The 16,262-nt window shown below is 42.6% G+C and overlaps 2 protein-coding genes and 1 long non-coding RNA gene across 17 annotated transcripts in view; all 3 read left to right on the top strand.

Moving 5' to 3' along the window:
- Positions 1 to 15,420, top strand: part of LOC119129515 (ETS-related transcription factor Elf-2-like) — an 84,314-nt gene extending 68,894 nt beyond the window's left edge. For all 15 annotated transcript variants that reach the window (XM_037262852.1, XM_037262856.1, XM_037262851.1 and 12 more), the window contains 3 exons: positions 13,557 to 13,749; positions 13,870 to 14,100; positions 14,387 to 15,420. In XM_037262852.1, coding sequence (XP_037118747.1) covers positions 13,557 to 13,749; positions 13,870 to 14,100; positions 14,387 to 14,888 — 926 coding nt within the window. In that variant the 3' untranslated portion in view covers positions 14,889 to 15,420. The remainder of the gene's footprint in view (positions 1 to 13,556; positions 13,750 to 13,869; positions 14,101 to 14,386) is intronic.
- The window catches only part of tctn1 (tectonic family member 1), a 1,200,810-nt gene that overhangs the window by 496,389 nt on the left and 688,159 nt on the right, over positions 1 to 16,262 (top strand). The window lies entirely within an intron of this gene.
- The window catches only part of LOC119129586, a 539,655-nt gene that overhangs the window by 151,819 nt on the left and 371,574 nt on the right, over positions 1 to 16,262 (top strand). The window lies entirely within an intron of this gene.

Here is a 16,262-nt window from a genome sequence, read left to right as displayed (position 1 = left end):
TGATTCCAATTATGCCAGTGATATAAAAAAAATCCTTACAATGCAGAGAGGGTTCCATCCCAAGTCCAGTGTCCTTAGGCTGTACGCAAAGCGGAAATAGGGGGGGCCGTGTCCAGGGCACTGTCCAGAAGGAAACAACAAGCCTCCAAGAATACATCAAGATGATAGCCCCCAGGGATGACCCCCGAAGTCAATGCCTCAGGCAAAGCCCAGTAAGGAGGAGCTGTCATGGACTGTCATGGACAGAGAAGCCCCTGCATCAAAGTGAATAAATGACTAACAATGAGAGAACATACCATTGGCTGGAAGAGGCTGGACTGAAAGATAGCACGGAGGCGTTAATCATGGCACAAGAACATGCCCTAAAAGACCTGCGATCAAGATCAGTAGAGGCCTGGGATCTACCACATTAGACAGGATTCCAGTTGTAGCCTGTTCAAAGCAGCCCCAGAGAAGGTGCAGCATATTACAGCCAGGTGGCAGGCAAGGCATACATGGAGCTGCATAACCAGGTAGTAGAAATAGTGTACAGAAACATCTTCACTAGGGCTGGGTATCTTTGTGAACTTGGCGATACAATTCCTAACTCAACATACAGGTGACATGTACCTCAATATGATTCAACACAACTTTACATGATTCAATATGTACAAAAATATAGAGTGGGTTCTGACTTCTCCTTCGGTTATGTTGAACACATCCATATCCTCAACAAAGTAAAAATGTGCATCCAGTATATCTTAAACATAGCTACTATATCTATATCACGTCAGTTGCAATGGCACTTTTACCACACTGAAAAGACAAAAACAATTGCGCATAGGAATTCACAAACGTAGCTACCGTAGCTATACAGTGCCTTGCGAAAGTATTCGGCCCCCTTGAACCTTTCAACATTTCGCCACATTTCAGGCTTCAAACATAAAGCTATAAAAGTTTAATTTTTTGTCAAGAATCAACAAGTGGGACACAATCGTGAAGTGGAACAAAAATTATTGGATAATTTAAACTTTTTTAACAAATAAAAAACTGAAAAGTGGGGCGTGCAATATTATTCGGCCCCCTTGCGCTAATACTTTGTAGCGCCACCTTTTGCTGCAATTACAGCTGCAAGTCGCTTGGGGTATGTCTCTATCAGTTTTGCACATCGAGAGACTGGAATTCTTGCCCATTCTTCCTTGCAAAACAGCTCGAGCTCAGTGAGGTTGGATGGAGAGCGTTTGTGAACAGCAGTCTTCAGCTCTTTCCACAGATTCTCGATTGGATTCAGGTCTGGACTTTGACTTGGCCATTCTAACACCTGGATACGTCTATTTGTGAACCATTCCATTGTAGATTTGGCTTTATGTTTTGGATCATTGTCCTGTTGGAAGATAAATCTCCGTCCCAGTCTCAGGTCTTTTGCAGACTCCAACATGTTTTCTTCCAGAATGGTCCTGTATTTGGCTCCATCCATCTTCCCATCAATTTTAGCCATCTTCCCTGTCCCTGCTGAAGAAAAGCAGGCCCAAACCATGATGCTGCCACCACCATGTTTGACAGTGGGGATGGTGTGTTCAGGGTGATGAGCTGTGTTGCTTTTACGCCAAACATATCGTTTTGCATTGTGGCCAAAAAGTTCGATTTTGGTTTCATCTGACCAGAGCACCTTCTTCCACATGTTTGGTGTGTCTCCCAGGTGGCTTGTGGCAAACTTTAAACGAGACTTTTTATGGATATCTTTGAGAAATGGCTTTCTTCTTGCCACTCTTCCATAAAGGCCAGATTTGTGCAGTGCACGACTGATTGTTGTCCTATGGACAGACTCTCCCACCTCAGCTGTAGTTATCTGCAGTTCATCCAGAGTGATCATGGGCCTCTTGGCTGCATCTCAGTCAGTTTGAGATGAAAGTTTGGAGGGACGGCCGGGTCTTGATAGATTTGCAGTGGTCTGATACTCCTTCCATTTCAATATAATTGCTTGCACAGTGCTCCTTGAGATGTTTAAAGCTTGGGAAATCTTTTTGTATCCAAATCCGGCTTTAAACTTCTCCACAACAGTATCTCGGACCTGCTTGTGTTCCTTTGTCTTCATGGTTCTCTCTGCGCTTTAAACAGAACCCTGAGACTATCAAAGAGCAGGTGCATTTATACGGAGACTTGATTACACACAGCTGCATTCTATTTATCATCATCAGTCATTTAGGACAACATTGGATCATTCAAAGATCCTCACTGAACTTCTGGAGTGAGTTTGCTGCACTGAAAGTAAAGGGGCCGAATAATATTGCACGCCCCACTTTTCAGTTTTTTATTTGTTAAAAAAGTTTAAATTATCCAATAAATTTCGTTCCACTTCACGATTGTGTCCCACTTGTTGTTGATTCTTGACAAAAAATTAAAATTTTATATCTTTATGTTTGAAGCCTGAAATGTGGCGAAATGTTGAAAGGTTCAAGGGGGCCGAATACTTTCGCAAGGCACTGTATATCACGCCAGTTGCAATGGCACTTATACCACTGGAAAAACAAAAACAATTGCGCATGGGAATTCTGCTGAGAACTCTGCAAGTAAACCAAACCCGAAAAAGGTTCCTTAAATGATAATCCTACAACACAGGAGAGACAGATTGTAATTTTAAAATATAAACATATGGTAATTCTAATGTCTGTTGATGCAATCGTCTATGCGCAATTAATGCTGGCATAAGCTCCACAACAGCTGATGAAATTGCTGCAAGGTGTTGTAAAAGCGAGCGAGATTTGAACCAGTGATACGCCGAATTGAAGCAGTTCCTTCCCATTGATCACTTCACATGTTATTTTCACTTTAAACCGCATGAGGGTGCACTAGGCCGGTGGAATAATTGGAGCCGCCACTGACAATGAGTCTGACCTCAGCACCGCATGTACTTCCGGAGTCAGCAGCGGCGTTGTTTATAAGTGACACGAAGGACGAAGATTTCGATGGATTTAATGATTTAGAGCAGGGGTGGCCAACCAGTCAGAGACTAAGAGCCACATTTTTTACTGTGTCATTGCAAAAAGCTACATGAGCACACATGAACATCCCCCCCCCACACACACACACACACTCACACACACGCACACACACACATGCACACTCACACGCACAAACGCGCGCGCGCACACACACACACACACACACACACACACCTCTGCTCAGCCAAATTTATTGTGTGACATCATGTCACGCACCAACATGATAATGACAAATTGACTCCTACAGTACTAAAACCACAGACCAAAGACCACATTTTCAACAATGAACATTGTGTGCATTGTCTCACACAGACAAACTCTCAGTTCAACAAATTCCACAAACAAAAACATAAGTTTTTTCACTTACTATGTGTGGCGGGACAGACCATTCGTTTTAGTTTGTCGTTTTCAGGAGACAAGATTTCAATAACGTCACTGAGGCATTTTTTAACAAACTCCACTTCATTGTATGGCTTTTTAGCCCGTGCAATGTTCCAAGCCAGTTGAAACAATGCAAGCGTGACAGTCTCTGAGTGCTTCGTAATTTTTTTGAAAAACTGTACCTATTTTTCTGCCTGACTTTTCAAAGTGTCCAAACTTGTGCTTGCGAAATTCAGTCCCTTTTGGAAAGTCCTTATCGATATTGGCATGAAGTGAGCTGAAGTGGCGCTGAACATTTGAAGCTTTTAAATGCGCTAATGACGTCCGACATATCAGGCAGAATGGCTTGCCATTGCGTTCAACAAAAAACAACTTTAACTCTGTTAAAAACGTCCTGTGTTCATCCTCATATATTCGTTTAGCTGTGCATTTTTTCCTTGCCATTTTTAGAGCGAAATTGACACTCCTCAAATGGGTTTGTCCCTCCCCCTTTGCGGGATTTCACCTCACGCGCATGCGCGTTTGACCAAAATACCATATTGAACTCAAGCGAAGCAAATACGCACAAAAAATAAACACAAATGTTGATATGAACGTAAAAGAGCCGCATGGAACCAGCCAAAGAGCCGCATGCGGCTCGCGAGCCGCGGGTTGGCCACCCCTGATTTAGAGTGACACGAATGGTTCAATAAAATTATTTATTATAGTTATCTGATATATAGTTTATATATAGTTATATAGACCTGTGGAATATTTGGAACCGCAACTGACAATGAGTCTGACCTCAGCGCCGCTTGTACTTCCGGAGTCAGCAGTGGCGTTGTTTACACAGAGGACGAAGATTTCGATGGATTTAATGATTTGGAGTGACATAGATGGTTTGATCATCATCATCGGTTTAAAGTCCGCTTTCCAGGCGCCGCTGGGTTGGACTGGGTTCTCAATATGGCCTTCTTCCACCGGGAACGGTCCATGGCCATCTCGTGGTTGATGCCGAGTGCCTTCATGTCGGCTGCCACGGTCATCTGCCAGGTCTTTTTAGGTCGGCCACTGGGTCTTGTTCCCTCTACGTTATACGACATAACTTTCTTCACCCAGTCGTTCTCGTCCTTCCTCACTACATGTCCGTACCATCGCAGTCTGCCTCTCCTCACCACATCCACAATGGCCTCCACTCCCTTCTTCTGTCTCAGCTCTGCACTGATCTTTTCCTCCCTCATTGACACACCACACATCCATCTGATCATCCTCATTTCTGCTCTGTTTAGTTTGTCTTCGTGTTCTGTTTTCAGGACCCATGCCTCACTTCCGTACGTCATACTACTTCTGACACAGGCTGAGTAAACGTGTTATTTATGTTATACCGTCTTTTTCGGACTATAAGTCGCGTTTTTTTTCATAGTTTGGGTGGGGGGGGGGGCGACTTATACTGAGGAGCGACTTATATGTGAATTTTTTCACAAATTTTCAAAATTCCCCCAAAAAAAATTTGGAACCGCGATAAACGAACCGCGATGTAGCAAGAAATTACTGTAATTTGAATTTCAAGTGACGTCAGCGGCGCGGCGGTTGTTTACATAAAGGACAAAGATACGATCACGGGATGACGAAGGGCCCGACGTACTACTGGCATCATTAGCGGCTTTGTTTGTAAGTGACACGGAGGACGAAGAGTTTGAAGGATTTAATTATTTGGAGTGACACGGAAGGTTTGAAAAACTATTATGGCTTTTACGCACGCCCGATCCTACTTTACGGAGCTCTCTTTCACATCCGTGGATGGAAGCCGGGGGCCGGCGCTCGGCCGGGTGGCTGTCCGGGGACGATGGATGAGGCTCGGACATGGCTTTTACGCACGCCCGGTCCTATTCTATAGAGCTCTCTTCCACCTCCGTGGCTGGAAGTGCCACCTCCGGGGATGGAAGTCCACGCCGCCACACGCCTGGAAGTCGACGCTGGTGCTTGGGGCCGTGTGGCGGTGAACTATTTATGTTATAGTTATTTGATATATTTTATTTCGTGTAGCAACTTGTATATGTTTTTATCGTTGCAGTTCAGTAGTTGTTGGCTCGTTGAACTATTGTTTTGTTAAATAAAGAGCCGTTTACCAAACCCACGTCTTTCTTGGTACTACAATATTGTTACGTATATACTAGATCTGTGGAATAACGACGAGGCTGACGTCAGGGCGCACGCGCGGCGTTGTTGACAAAGGACGAGGAATTTGATCGATGGATTTAATGATTTTGAGTGACACAGATGGTTTGATAATATTGTTGCTTATATAATAGTTATTTGATATATAATTTATATATCGTTATATGGGCCTGTGGAATATTTTGAAGTGCAAGCGCCGTCAGCAGCGCGCACCCGGTCGGCATTGTTGACGTAAAGGACGATCGATGGATTTAATGATTTGGAGTGACACAGATGGTTTTGATAATATTATTGTTTATATAATAGTTATTTGAAATATAATTTATATCTCGTTATATGGGCCTGTGGAATATTTTGAAGTGCAACCGGCGTCAGCAGCGCGCACCCGGCCGGCATTGTTGACATAAAGGACGATCAATGGATTTAATGAATTGGAGTGACACAGATGGTATTATGAACGTGTCATTTATGTAATAAATAGTTATTTGAATAACTCTGAATGTTACGTCAGGCCCGTTCTCAGCTCTTCGTTTGTGTTTATGTCACGTTAGCATACCTATCGTTTAGCCTGTTGTTGCTCGTTCATGTCTGTTCTTGGTGTTGGATTTTGTCGAATAAGTTTCCCTCAAAATGCGACTTATACTCCGGAGCGACTTATATATTTTTTCACGTTATTGTGCATTTTATGGCTAATGCGACCTATATTCCGGAGCGACTTTTAGTCCGAAAAATACGGTAGTTATTTTAATAGATTAGATAATCCTTTATTATTCCCTCAATGGGGAAACTCCTGTGTTAGCAGCAGTACACTTAACATATACACACACACACACACACGCATGCGGGGAAGGGGGTAAAAGATTTAAAAAAGTAAAATATATATATAATTAAAAACATGGACAGTATATACACAATACACAATATACAGTGGAGATAAAAAAATATTAGATAAAAAAAAAGTGCAAAGGGAGAAAAACAGTGCAAAAAAGCAGGTAAGAAGAGTGTGAGGTAGACAGATATTGCACATATGATTGCACATATGGTTATTACACGTTATTATTGCATGTTATTATTGTCCGTTAGCTACAGTGATCGGCCTGGTTGTACAGTCTGATGGCAGCAGGGAGGAAGGACCTGCGATGCCTCTCGGTGGTGCATCGTGGGTGACGAAGCCGGTCACTGATGGAGCTCTCCAGGGCTCTGACAGTCTCATGAACGGGGTGGGAGACATTGTCCATGATGGAGGACAGCTTAGCCACCATCCTCCTCTCCCCCACCACCTCCACCCGGTCCAGACTGCAGCCCAGGACAGAGCCGGCTTTCTTCACCACTTTGTCCAGTCTCTTCTTCTCCGCTGCAATGATGCCGCTGCTCCAGCAGACCACCCCATAAAAAATGGCGGACGCCACCACAGAGTCGTAGAAGGTCCTCAGGAGGCCGTCCCTCACTCCGAAGGACCTCAGTCTGCGCAGCAGGTGGAGTCTGCTTTGCCCCTTCTTGTATAGGGCCTGAGTGTTAACAGTCCAGTCCAGTTTATTGTTCAGGTGAACACCCAGGTACTTGTAAGAGTCCACAATCTCTATGTCCGTTCCCTGGATGTTCACCGGCGAGGGGGGGACTTTGCGCCGGTGGAAGTCCGCCACCAGCTCCTTTGTTTTTCCAGAGTTAATCTGGAGGCGGTTCCGCTGGCACCAGTCCACGAATCTGTGATTACTGTTAATATAATAACTGTTAATGTTACGTCAGGCACGTTCTCAGTTCCTCGTTTGTTTATGTTATGTTAGCATACCTAATCGTTTAGCCTGTTGTTGCCTATTCATGTCTGTTGTTGGTGTTGGATTTTGTCAAATAAAGTCCCCCCAAAAATGCGACTTGTACTCCGGTGCGACTTATATATGTTGTGTTTTTTTCTTCTTTATTATGCGTTTTATGGCTGGTGCGACTTGAACTCCGGAGCGACTTATGGTCCATAAAATATGGGACTCGTGTCCCTCAAGCGATTCATAGCAAAATTAGGTGGGGAGTTGCCGGCTACTCCTGTTTCATACGGTCACTGTCACGCTCGATCACATTACCCAAAACGTCAAAAAGTTTCAAATGACTTATGTACCGACTTTGCATTGTAGCCCTGATCCAATTCGGTTAAAATGGTGTCATACAAATTAATATACGGCAGGCATCCTAGCCATTCTTTCTGGGGCAAACGGCTTTCATTTTTTGATGGTGAGAGAGAAATTAGTAACGGCAGAGGTTTAGTCATCCGTAATAATAAACATTCACATCACATTTGGTCTGAAAGTAGTGTTTTATTCCTCTTTATTAATAAAGCAATACAATACACGGATGGACAAAAATCCACTTCAGGGCGTCCTCAATCCATACTTTTTCTGAATTATCCTCCCTCTTCCGCAAAATGGGAACCCCGGGGAAACGGAATGCACACATCTGTTTATCTATGTCAACGCTCTAAACCAGGCGTGTCAAACTCAGTTTGGCTCTGGGGCCGGATCCAGACTTTCTGTTCTCAGGTGGGCCGGATCAGTAAAAGAATGTCAACTCCAACTATTTAGCTTTGTTTTTCAGTACTATGCTTTATCATTCAGCCTACATTTGTAGCCTACCCTACATATTATAATCACGGATGACAAGGGATCTTTTCTAAGCACAACACATTTATTCACAAACAATGGAGAAAAAAAATGATTTTCATGTTTGGCATTGAATGTGTTAACAACTGGTTTATTTTAACAGTTGAGTGAATGCAGTTTTACACCTGAACCAACTCACCACACTAAACAAACTCAAGTGGGAGCTATGAAAAAAAATGTTTTGCCTTAATTGTCATACTGCTTTGAAATAATAATAAATAAAAATACAAAATAAAAGTTTTAGCAGTGCATGGGCAATAAGATTAGACTACATCAGCTCAAACTACTGGGCTGGGCCTACTGAAGCTGAGAATATACTGCACAATATTAATTGTCTTTAATATGAAACCAGATTAATCTTATTTTTAATGATCTGTATTCATGAGTGCAAACAAATGTCGTGTCATCACACTTTTTTTCTCTCTCTCACTGCACTCCTGCAGTCTACTTGCTGCTGCTGGCTCCTGAAACTTGGCATCTTTTTGCCTTTACAAGTGCGTCGATATCAGGTGTCAAATCCTGAGTAGCAGCACATTTAACAATGTCATTCAAGTGTTCATTTGTCAACCTTGAGCGCTGCTTTGTTTTATTATTGTTCATCACGGAGAACACCTGTTCACAAAGATAAGTAGTCCCAAACATGGAGAGAACCTTTGCAGTCATGGCTGTTAATTTGGGGTAACCTGGCACAAGATACTGATAAAACGTATCCAATCCCACGGACCCAAATTTATCCTTCATAGCGGAATCGCACTGCAAGTCAATAAGCTCGAGCTGAATGTCCGCTGGCACATCAGAAGGCTTCACTGTAAATGGCGAGCGAAAAAAGCCGAACTTGTTCTCAAGTTCACTGAAAACCTGAAACCTCCGCTCAAACTCTCGCAGCAAATCTGTTATGTTGTCTTTATATTTATCCAAATCGGGACGATCCGGTGCGTTCGGACGCACAGCTGTGAGACATGAGAAGTGCGTGGTGTCACCGCTGGATAGCTGCGTCTCCCACAGTGACAGTTTCATCTTGAACGCACTTATGCTGTCGTAATATTGAGTGACAACTCTGTTACGGCCCTGCAATGTAGTGTTAAGTGTATTCAAGTGTTGCGTAATATCTACCATGAAGGCAAGATCCTGCACCCATTCCTTGCATTGAAGTTCCTTTACTGGGCGTCCCTTCTTCTCCATAAAATGTCCAATTTCGCCTCGTAGCTCAAAGAAGCGCTTGAGTACTGCACCTCTTTGTCCTTTCAAGTGGTCATACTTGTCTTTATGATGAGTCTCGTAGTGGCGCCGAATATTAAATTCTTTGAACACTGCAACTTGCTGATTACAAACCAAGCACACTGGTTTTGTCTTCACTTCTGTGAATAAATAATTCTCAGTCCATTTTTCCTGGAAAACCCTGCACTCCGTGTCCACTTTTCTTTTTTTTGAGAGTGCCATTTTGGGAAGGGTGTGTTGACCGATAACTTGTTTAGTAGTAGTTATTTCTAGTTGGACACCACGTTGCGAATGTTTCTTTCCTGGTACTAACTCGTGTCAGTGCCGCATGCTGGACGTGAGCTCTTTTACACATTTACTGCCCTCTAGCGGCTGGAGGGAGCATTTGAGTTGTATTTATTTTAAAGAATCATAACTTTTGATAGAAATGAGCTAGTGACTCGCTTCTTTTTTTGACATACTCAGAAATTTATGACGGGCCGGATTAAATCATCCAACGGGCCGGGTCCGGCCCGCGGGCCGTATGTTTGACATGCCTGCTCTAAACTCATCAGCCCGTCAGTTGCTGATGAGTAGGTGGGCCTTGTACAATAAATTAAGTTACAAAACCAAACATAAAACATTATTTTAAACATCCATATACAATGTTGTTTAAACACAATCTAACGTCAGTGCCATTCATTCTTCATACAGCCACTCATGGAAACAGAAAAGTATTTCAGTCGGTCCAACTGCAGCCAAGCGAGAGCACAGGATTTCTGCATGCTGGGACTTATAAGAAATGTGGTCAACTTCAGGCAAAACACTACAGCGTTTGTCTATATTGTGCCGCCAGAATCAATGAAAACTGATACCTGTCTAGTTCTGCTTTAATTTGCTATATTTAATTAATACCGTATTTTCCGCACCGTTAGGCGCACTTAAAAACTGAAAATTTACTCAAATACCCACAGTGCGCCTTATAATGCAGAGCGCCTTATATATGGATCAATTGATGAATTTGTTGATCGATACTGGTTGTACACAGCGCTCTGCCAAAATATTTCAGTACGTTTTAGTACGACTAGTAAATTACAAGGTCGCATCGCTTCCCAGCATTACGTCACTGAATAGCAGTTAAACCCGCGAGGCTATTTCATTTCAAAATAGGCTGTTCCGTTATTGGTTTTGAGTACGTTTACGGATCAATATCCAACAGAATCATAAATATCTGCGTAGCGTCCTGTACTTTTGCGCGATCTTCTGACTGTCTGCTGTATGCACACTTGCTCCATTTTTGCTCCTCTTATTTATTATGTTTTGTTTATTTATTATTTATTTATCACTCTTATTTATTCATTGTTTGTGCCTTCTTGTTTTTATTTTTTGTGTTGTTTACTTGTATGTATATTGTGTACTACCGTAATTTTCGGACTATAAGTCGCACCGGAGTATAAGTCGCACCAGCCATAAAATGCCCAAAAAAGTGAAAAAAAACATATATAAGTCGCTCCGGAGTATAAGTCGCATTTTGGGGTGCAATTTATTCGACAAAATCCAACACCAAGAACAGTCATGAACGAGCAACCACAGGCTAAACGATAGGTATGCTAACGTGACATAAACACAAACTAAGAGCTGAGAACGGCCCTGACGTAAAATTCAGAGTTATTCAAAAAACTATTACATAAATAACACGTTAATAAAACCATCTGTGTCACTCCAATTCATTAAATCCATCAATCGTCCTTTGTCAACAATGCGTGCGCGCCGCTGACGGCTCTTGCACTTCAAAATATTCCACAGGCCCATATAACGATATATAAATTATATATCAAATAACTATTATATAAGCAATAATGTTATCAAACCATCTGTGCACTCTAAATCATTAAATCCATCGATCAAATTCCTCGTCCTTTGTCAACAACGCCGCGCGTGCGTGCGCCCTGATGTCAGCCTCGTCGTTACTCCACAGATCTACTATATAACTATATTGTAGCGTTAACAAAGTTCAAGGAAAGACGTGGGTTTGGTAAACGGCTCTTTATTTAACAAAACAAACTTCCAGGCGTGTGGCGGCGTGGACTTCCAGCCACGGAAGTGGAAGAGAGCTCAATACAATAGGACCGGGCGTGCGTAAAAGCCATGACCAAGCCCCATCCACCGTCCCCGGACAGCCACCCGGCTGAGCGCCGGCCCTCGACTTCCATCCACGAAGCTGAAAGACAGCTCGGTAGAGTAGGACCGGGCGTGCGTAAAAGCATTGTCCGAGCCCCATCCACCGTCCCTGGACAGCCACCCGGCCGAGCGCCGGCCCCCGACTTCAATCCACGGAAGTGAAAGAGAGCTCCGTCGAGTCAATCTTTGTCCTTTATGTAAACAACGCCGCGTCGCGCTGCTGAGTCGCGCTGCTGAGTCGCGCTGCTGACGTCACGCTGCTGACGTCACTTGAAATTCAAATTACAGTAATCCCTTGCTACATTGCGGTTCGTTTATCGCGGTTTCATTCTTTTTTTTTCTTTTTTTTTTTGAAAGTTTTTGAAAAAAAACACATATAAGTCACTCCTGAGTATAAGTCGCCCCCCCACCCAAACTATGAAAAAAACCGCGACTTATAGTCCGAAAATTACGGTATGTCTTGTCACCGTGGGATAGTGGGAACGTAATTTCGATCTCTTTGTGTGTCTTGGCGTGTGAAGAAATTGACAATAAAGCAGACTTTGACTTTGACTTTGAAATAAGCAGCACCAATGTGTTCCAGTCGGTTCCGATCACTTTTATGGGAGAGAGTTTGAGAAACGCGATTGTTTACAGGGGGCTGCCACGACACTTTGCTGAGGCTCATGGGAGTCTGCGACCCGAGGCTCATGGGAGTTTGCGGGTGGCTAATGCTATAATGATAGCTGCTATACGCACAAGGCTATTTCATTTGAAAATAGGCTGCTCCGTTAATGTTTCGAGTAAATCTACGGATCAATAAGGAAGGGAAACATAAGTAAGCTGTACCAATGTGTTAGATCGAACTTTAGTCAGTTAATGTTTTCGAGTACGTTTACGAATCAATATCCAACGGAATCATAAATAAGCAGCACCAATGTGTTAAATCAGTCTTTAGTTGGTCCCGATCACTTTTATGGGAGAGAGTTTGAGAAACGTGATTGTTTACAGGGGGCTGCCATGACACTTTGCTGAGGCTCATGGGAGTCTGCAATCTGAGGCTCATGGGCGTTTGTACTAATGCTATAATGATAGCTGCTATACGCACGAGGCTATTTCATTTGAAAATAGGCTGCTCCGTTAATGTTTCGAGTAAATCTACGGATCAATAAGGAAGGGAAACATAAGTAAGCTGTACCAATGTGTTAGATCGAACTTTAGTCAGTTCCGATCATTTTATAGGAGATAGTTTGAGAAACGTGATTGTTTACAGGGGGCTGCCACGACACTTTGCTGAGGCTCATGGGAGTCTGCGAGCTGAGGCTCATGGGAGTTTGCAGGTGGCTAATGTTATAATGATAGCTGCTATACGCACGAGGCTATTTCATTTCAAAATAGGCTGCTCCATTAACATTTCGAGTAAATTTACGGATCGATATGGAAGGGAAACATAAGTAAGCAGTACCAATGTGTTAGATCGAACTTTAGTCAGTTCCGATCGTTTTATAGGAGATAGTTTGAAAAACGCGATTGTTTACAGAGGGCTCATTGGTTATTGGCTAGTGGACCCTAGTCAACCTCAGTTTGTTGCACTATAGCTTCTATTTTATGCGCCTTTTAATCTGGTGCGCCCTATATATGAAATCATTTCTAAAATAAAAAATTCAATGAGGGTGCGCCTTGTGGTGCGACAAATACGGTAGTTCCCTCTCCATCTCCAACAACTCTTGAGACAGTGGCAATAGAAAGGACAAACTGGTGAGGCTGAGTTTTGCCTAAATAAGGTGGAAAAAAACAATAACAAACATGACATGATACAAAAATGTGAAACTCCTCTAGAATCAAAACTATTTGGAGTAGGCCAATACAATTTCGCATGATACCCTAAATCTCTTTGTAGATTTCATAATAAATAAATCAGGAAAATCCATGACTTGAACTCGTAAACCTTGGTCCAGTTGATATGGTAGATATATTTGGTGACTTTTTGGTAAGCATTTGCTTTAAGATTGACATTCTATTCTTCTTCTAGGCAACACCACCTACCTGTGGGAGTTTTTGCTGGAGCTGTTGCAGGACAAAAACACATGTCCTCGATACATAAAGTGGATGCAGAGGGAAAAGGGCATCTTTAAATTGGTCGACTCCAAGGCCGTGTCCAAACTTTGGGGGAAACACAAGAACAAACCTGATATGAACTATGAAACAATGGGCCGAGCCCTAAGGTCAGCCATTCTGCACAAACTAAAACGTCGAATTTTTTTTCAAAATAAGAATTTCTATTAAACATATAATAAGCATGTTGTACAATGCCAATGCCGTAAGTCCAGTGCCTTCATATGCAGATATTATTACCAGCGTGGAATCCTTGCAAAGGTGGAAGGTCAGAGGTTGGCCTACCAATTCAAAGATATGCCAAAGAACATTCGAGTCATTGAGGATGATGAAGGTGAAGACAGCGAGGGCGTGGTGTCTAACCAGCCGGGTCCCAAAATCCTGGGCACCACCACCACCGCTGCTGCCTACAACCCTCAGCAAACCTATGTCACAATCATCCCCAATACCACCACCACCAGGTCTCACACTTAAGTGCACTTTTGAAATTTTTTTTTTTTTATTCAGCTCTGCAATTAAATTGTCATAAACCACACAAATAATATATGTAATTAAATAAAGAATTCTATTAATTATATAATGGTTAAACTTTTCACTTAAACATTTTTTGTTGGTCATGTCAGTCTCAATGGTTCTTGAAGTCATCAAATAATACAACTTTATAATAGTGCTAATAAAAAAAACAGACATTCAATAGTCTGTGTGTTGGCGAACTGGTGTTAATGATTGTTTTTCTTTCTCCAACAGGCCTATCCGTGCCATGCCTGTGGTAATGACGAACTCTCTTGGTCAAGTGACATTAAACACTTCCCCTATCCTAACTACCACTGCAGGAACCCCAGTTACAGTAGCTAGCGCTAATGCAGCCCCAAAATTGGTCATCCAGACCCTGCCCACCATGCTGCCGTCTGGTTCCAAAGCAGGTGAGAAAATAACAATCATCACTATCCCAGCCAACCAGCTTGCCACGCTCATGCAGGCGAATCCATCTGGCCACGTGACCCAGCTCATACAGGCCAAGCCTGTCACTACACATCTAGCACAGGCTTTCGCAAAGCCAGTGACAACCCCAGCTGTCCATCTAGCTGTAGGCACACCAGTGCCACAGCTTATGTTGGCCAAACCACAGCTCTCTGTACATGTCCAAAGTCTCACCCAGAAAAAGGAGTCCTCCAACAGTCAGCCACAATCAGAGGTCACATCCCTCTTCAGTCAACCAGCATTGCCAGAAGAAAGCCCAGCTTCCTGAAAAGTCAAACTTCATTTGGGATGGGTTTAGGGCAAATTATAAACTGTAAATGCTGCAAAGGAAGGCATGTTATACCAAACCCCGATCCCTTACCCACCACACAGTCCTCCTTTTTGACTGCCAAAGGCTGCTCTCATCATGGACAAATTGAAACCCCATAGAAAAGGATCGAAACTGGTATGTGAAAAAACGAAGTTAAAAGATGGGCAGCCTTAGATTGCGAATGAAACATTTGTAGTCAAACAGTATATAAACTCACTGAAAAGATTTTGTAAATGTAAATGTACAGATCATTTTGATACGAAGCAGGTATGTTTTCTTCTCTTAAGTTGAGTTTGGTTGTCATCTTTGTTTTACAGCTTTGTCCTTCCCCTTCACTGTTTTAAACACTGCATTTTTTGTACTGCAATTTAAAAGGGAGTCAAAAGATATATCCAAATCAGAAGTTAGATTTGTGTTCTATATATGAAGTATAGTAAACTATTATTTCTTGCTATCAGTTTTACTAAAATGTGCTATAAAAAAAGAAGAACATTTGTCTTTCATTCTGTGTCATTGTGGCCGCAAAGTGTGCTAGAAAAGTTGTTTGTGGGTTCTGGCATACTATGGAGAGTCGTTTGTAAAACATCTGACGCTAAAAACAGCAACAGTTTGGCACATTTACGTTCAGATAGGCAGGCTGTTCTCTTCAGACATCAACCCTATTCTCAAGCCCCAGCTCTCAGTGCTTGAATTGGTAGAAAGTTTGCTCAGCACCAGAACAACTTAAATTGCATCTAAAATTTTGTCTAGTCAAAATTCTGAGTAGCTAGTAACTCTGGGAAACTGTTGGCAGAGTAGCCATACAGCAGCAGGTACTTGTGAGGAACACAATCGCACCAAACTCAGTGGAATAAAATAAAGAAAGACGAGGAGGACGATCAACTCTGTTTGCACACCATTCACTGCGACTACTGCGGCAACAGCTTGTAGGGACCTACTGTGCAGCATGCAGGAAGGCTTTTTATCAAACACGCCCACTTAACAGGTCATCACAGGTGGTTCCAATCACACAATAAATCAAGATGCTGTCATAAGACAATAACACGATTTAAACATATTCTGACAAAACATACAATAGGAAAATGTATAATTGAGAGCATCTCTCAACACCCCCACTTGCTCTCACATTATAAACCTAAAGAAAACATTACATTGACATTCTAGTCAGAAAACAAGTCCATTTTCCTTTAGTTAGACCCAAACATAAATCCAGCAAATTTTGCCAACTTAAATTTTGTTGCAGGCTTGGTCATTACATCCGCAACCATATGTTCAGTTGGACAGTACACAAGAGACAGTTTACCCTCGGTAACATTGGACCGGATAAAGTGG

This window comes from Syngnathus acus, chromosome 10 (genome assembly GCF_901709675.1).
Source record: "Syngnathus acus chromosome 10, fSynAcu1.2, whole genome shotgun sequence".
NCBI lineage: Eukaryota > Metazoa > Chordata > Actinopteri > Syngnathiformes > Syngnathidae > Syngnathus > Syngnathus acus.
This window is presented reverse-complemented; position numbering and strand designations above follow the sequence as displayed.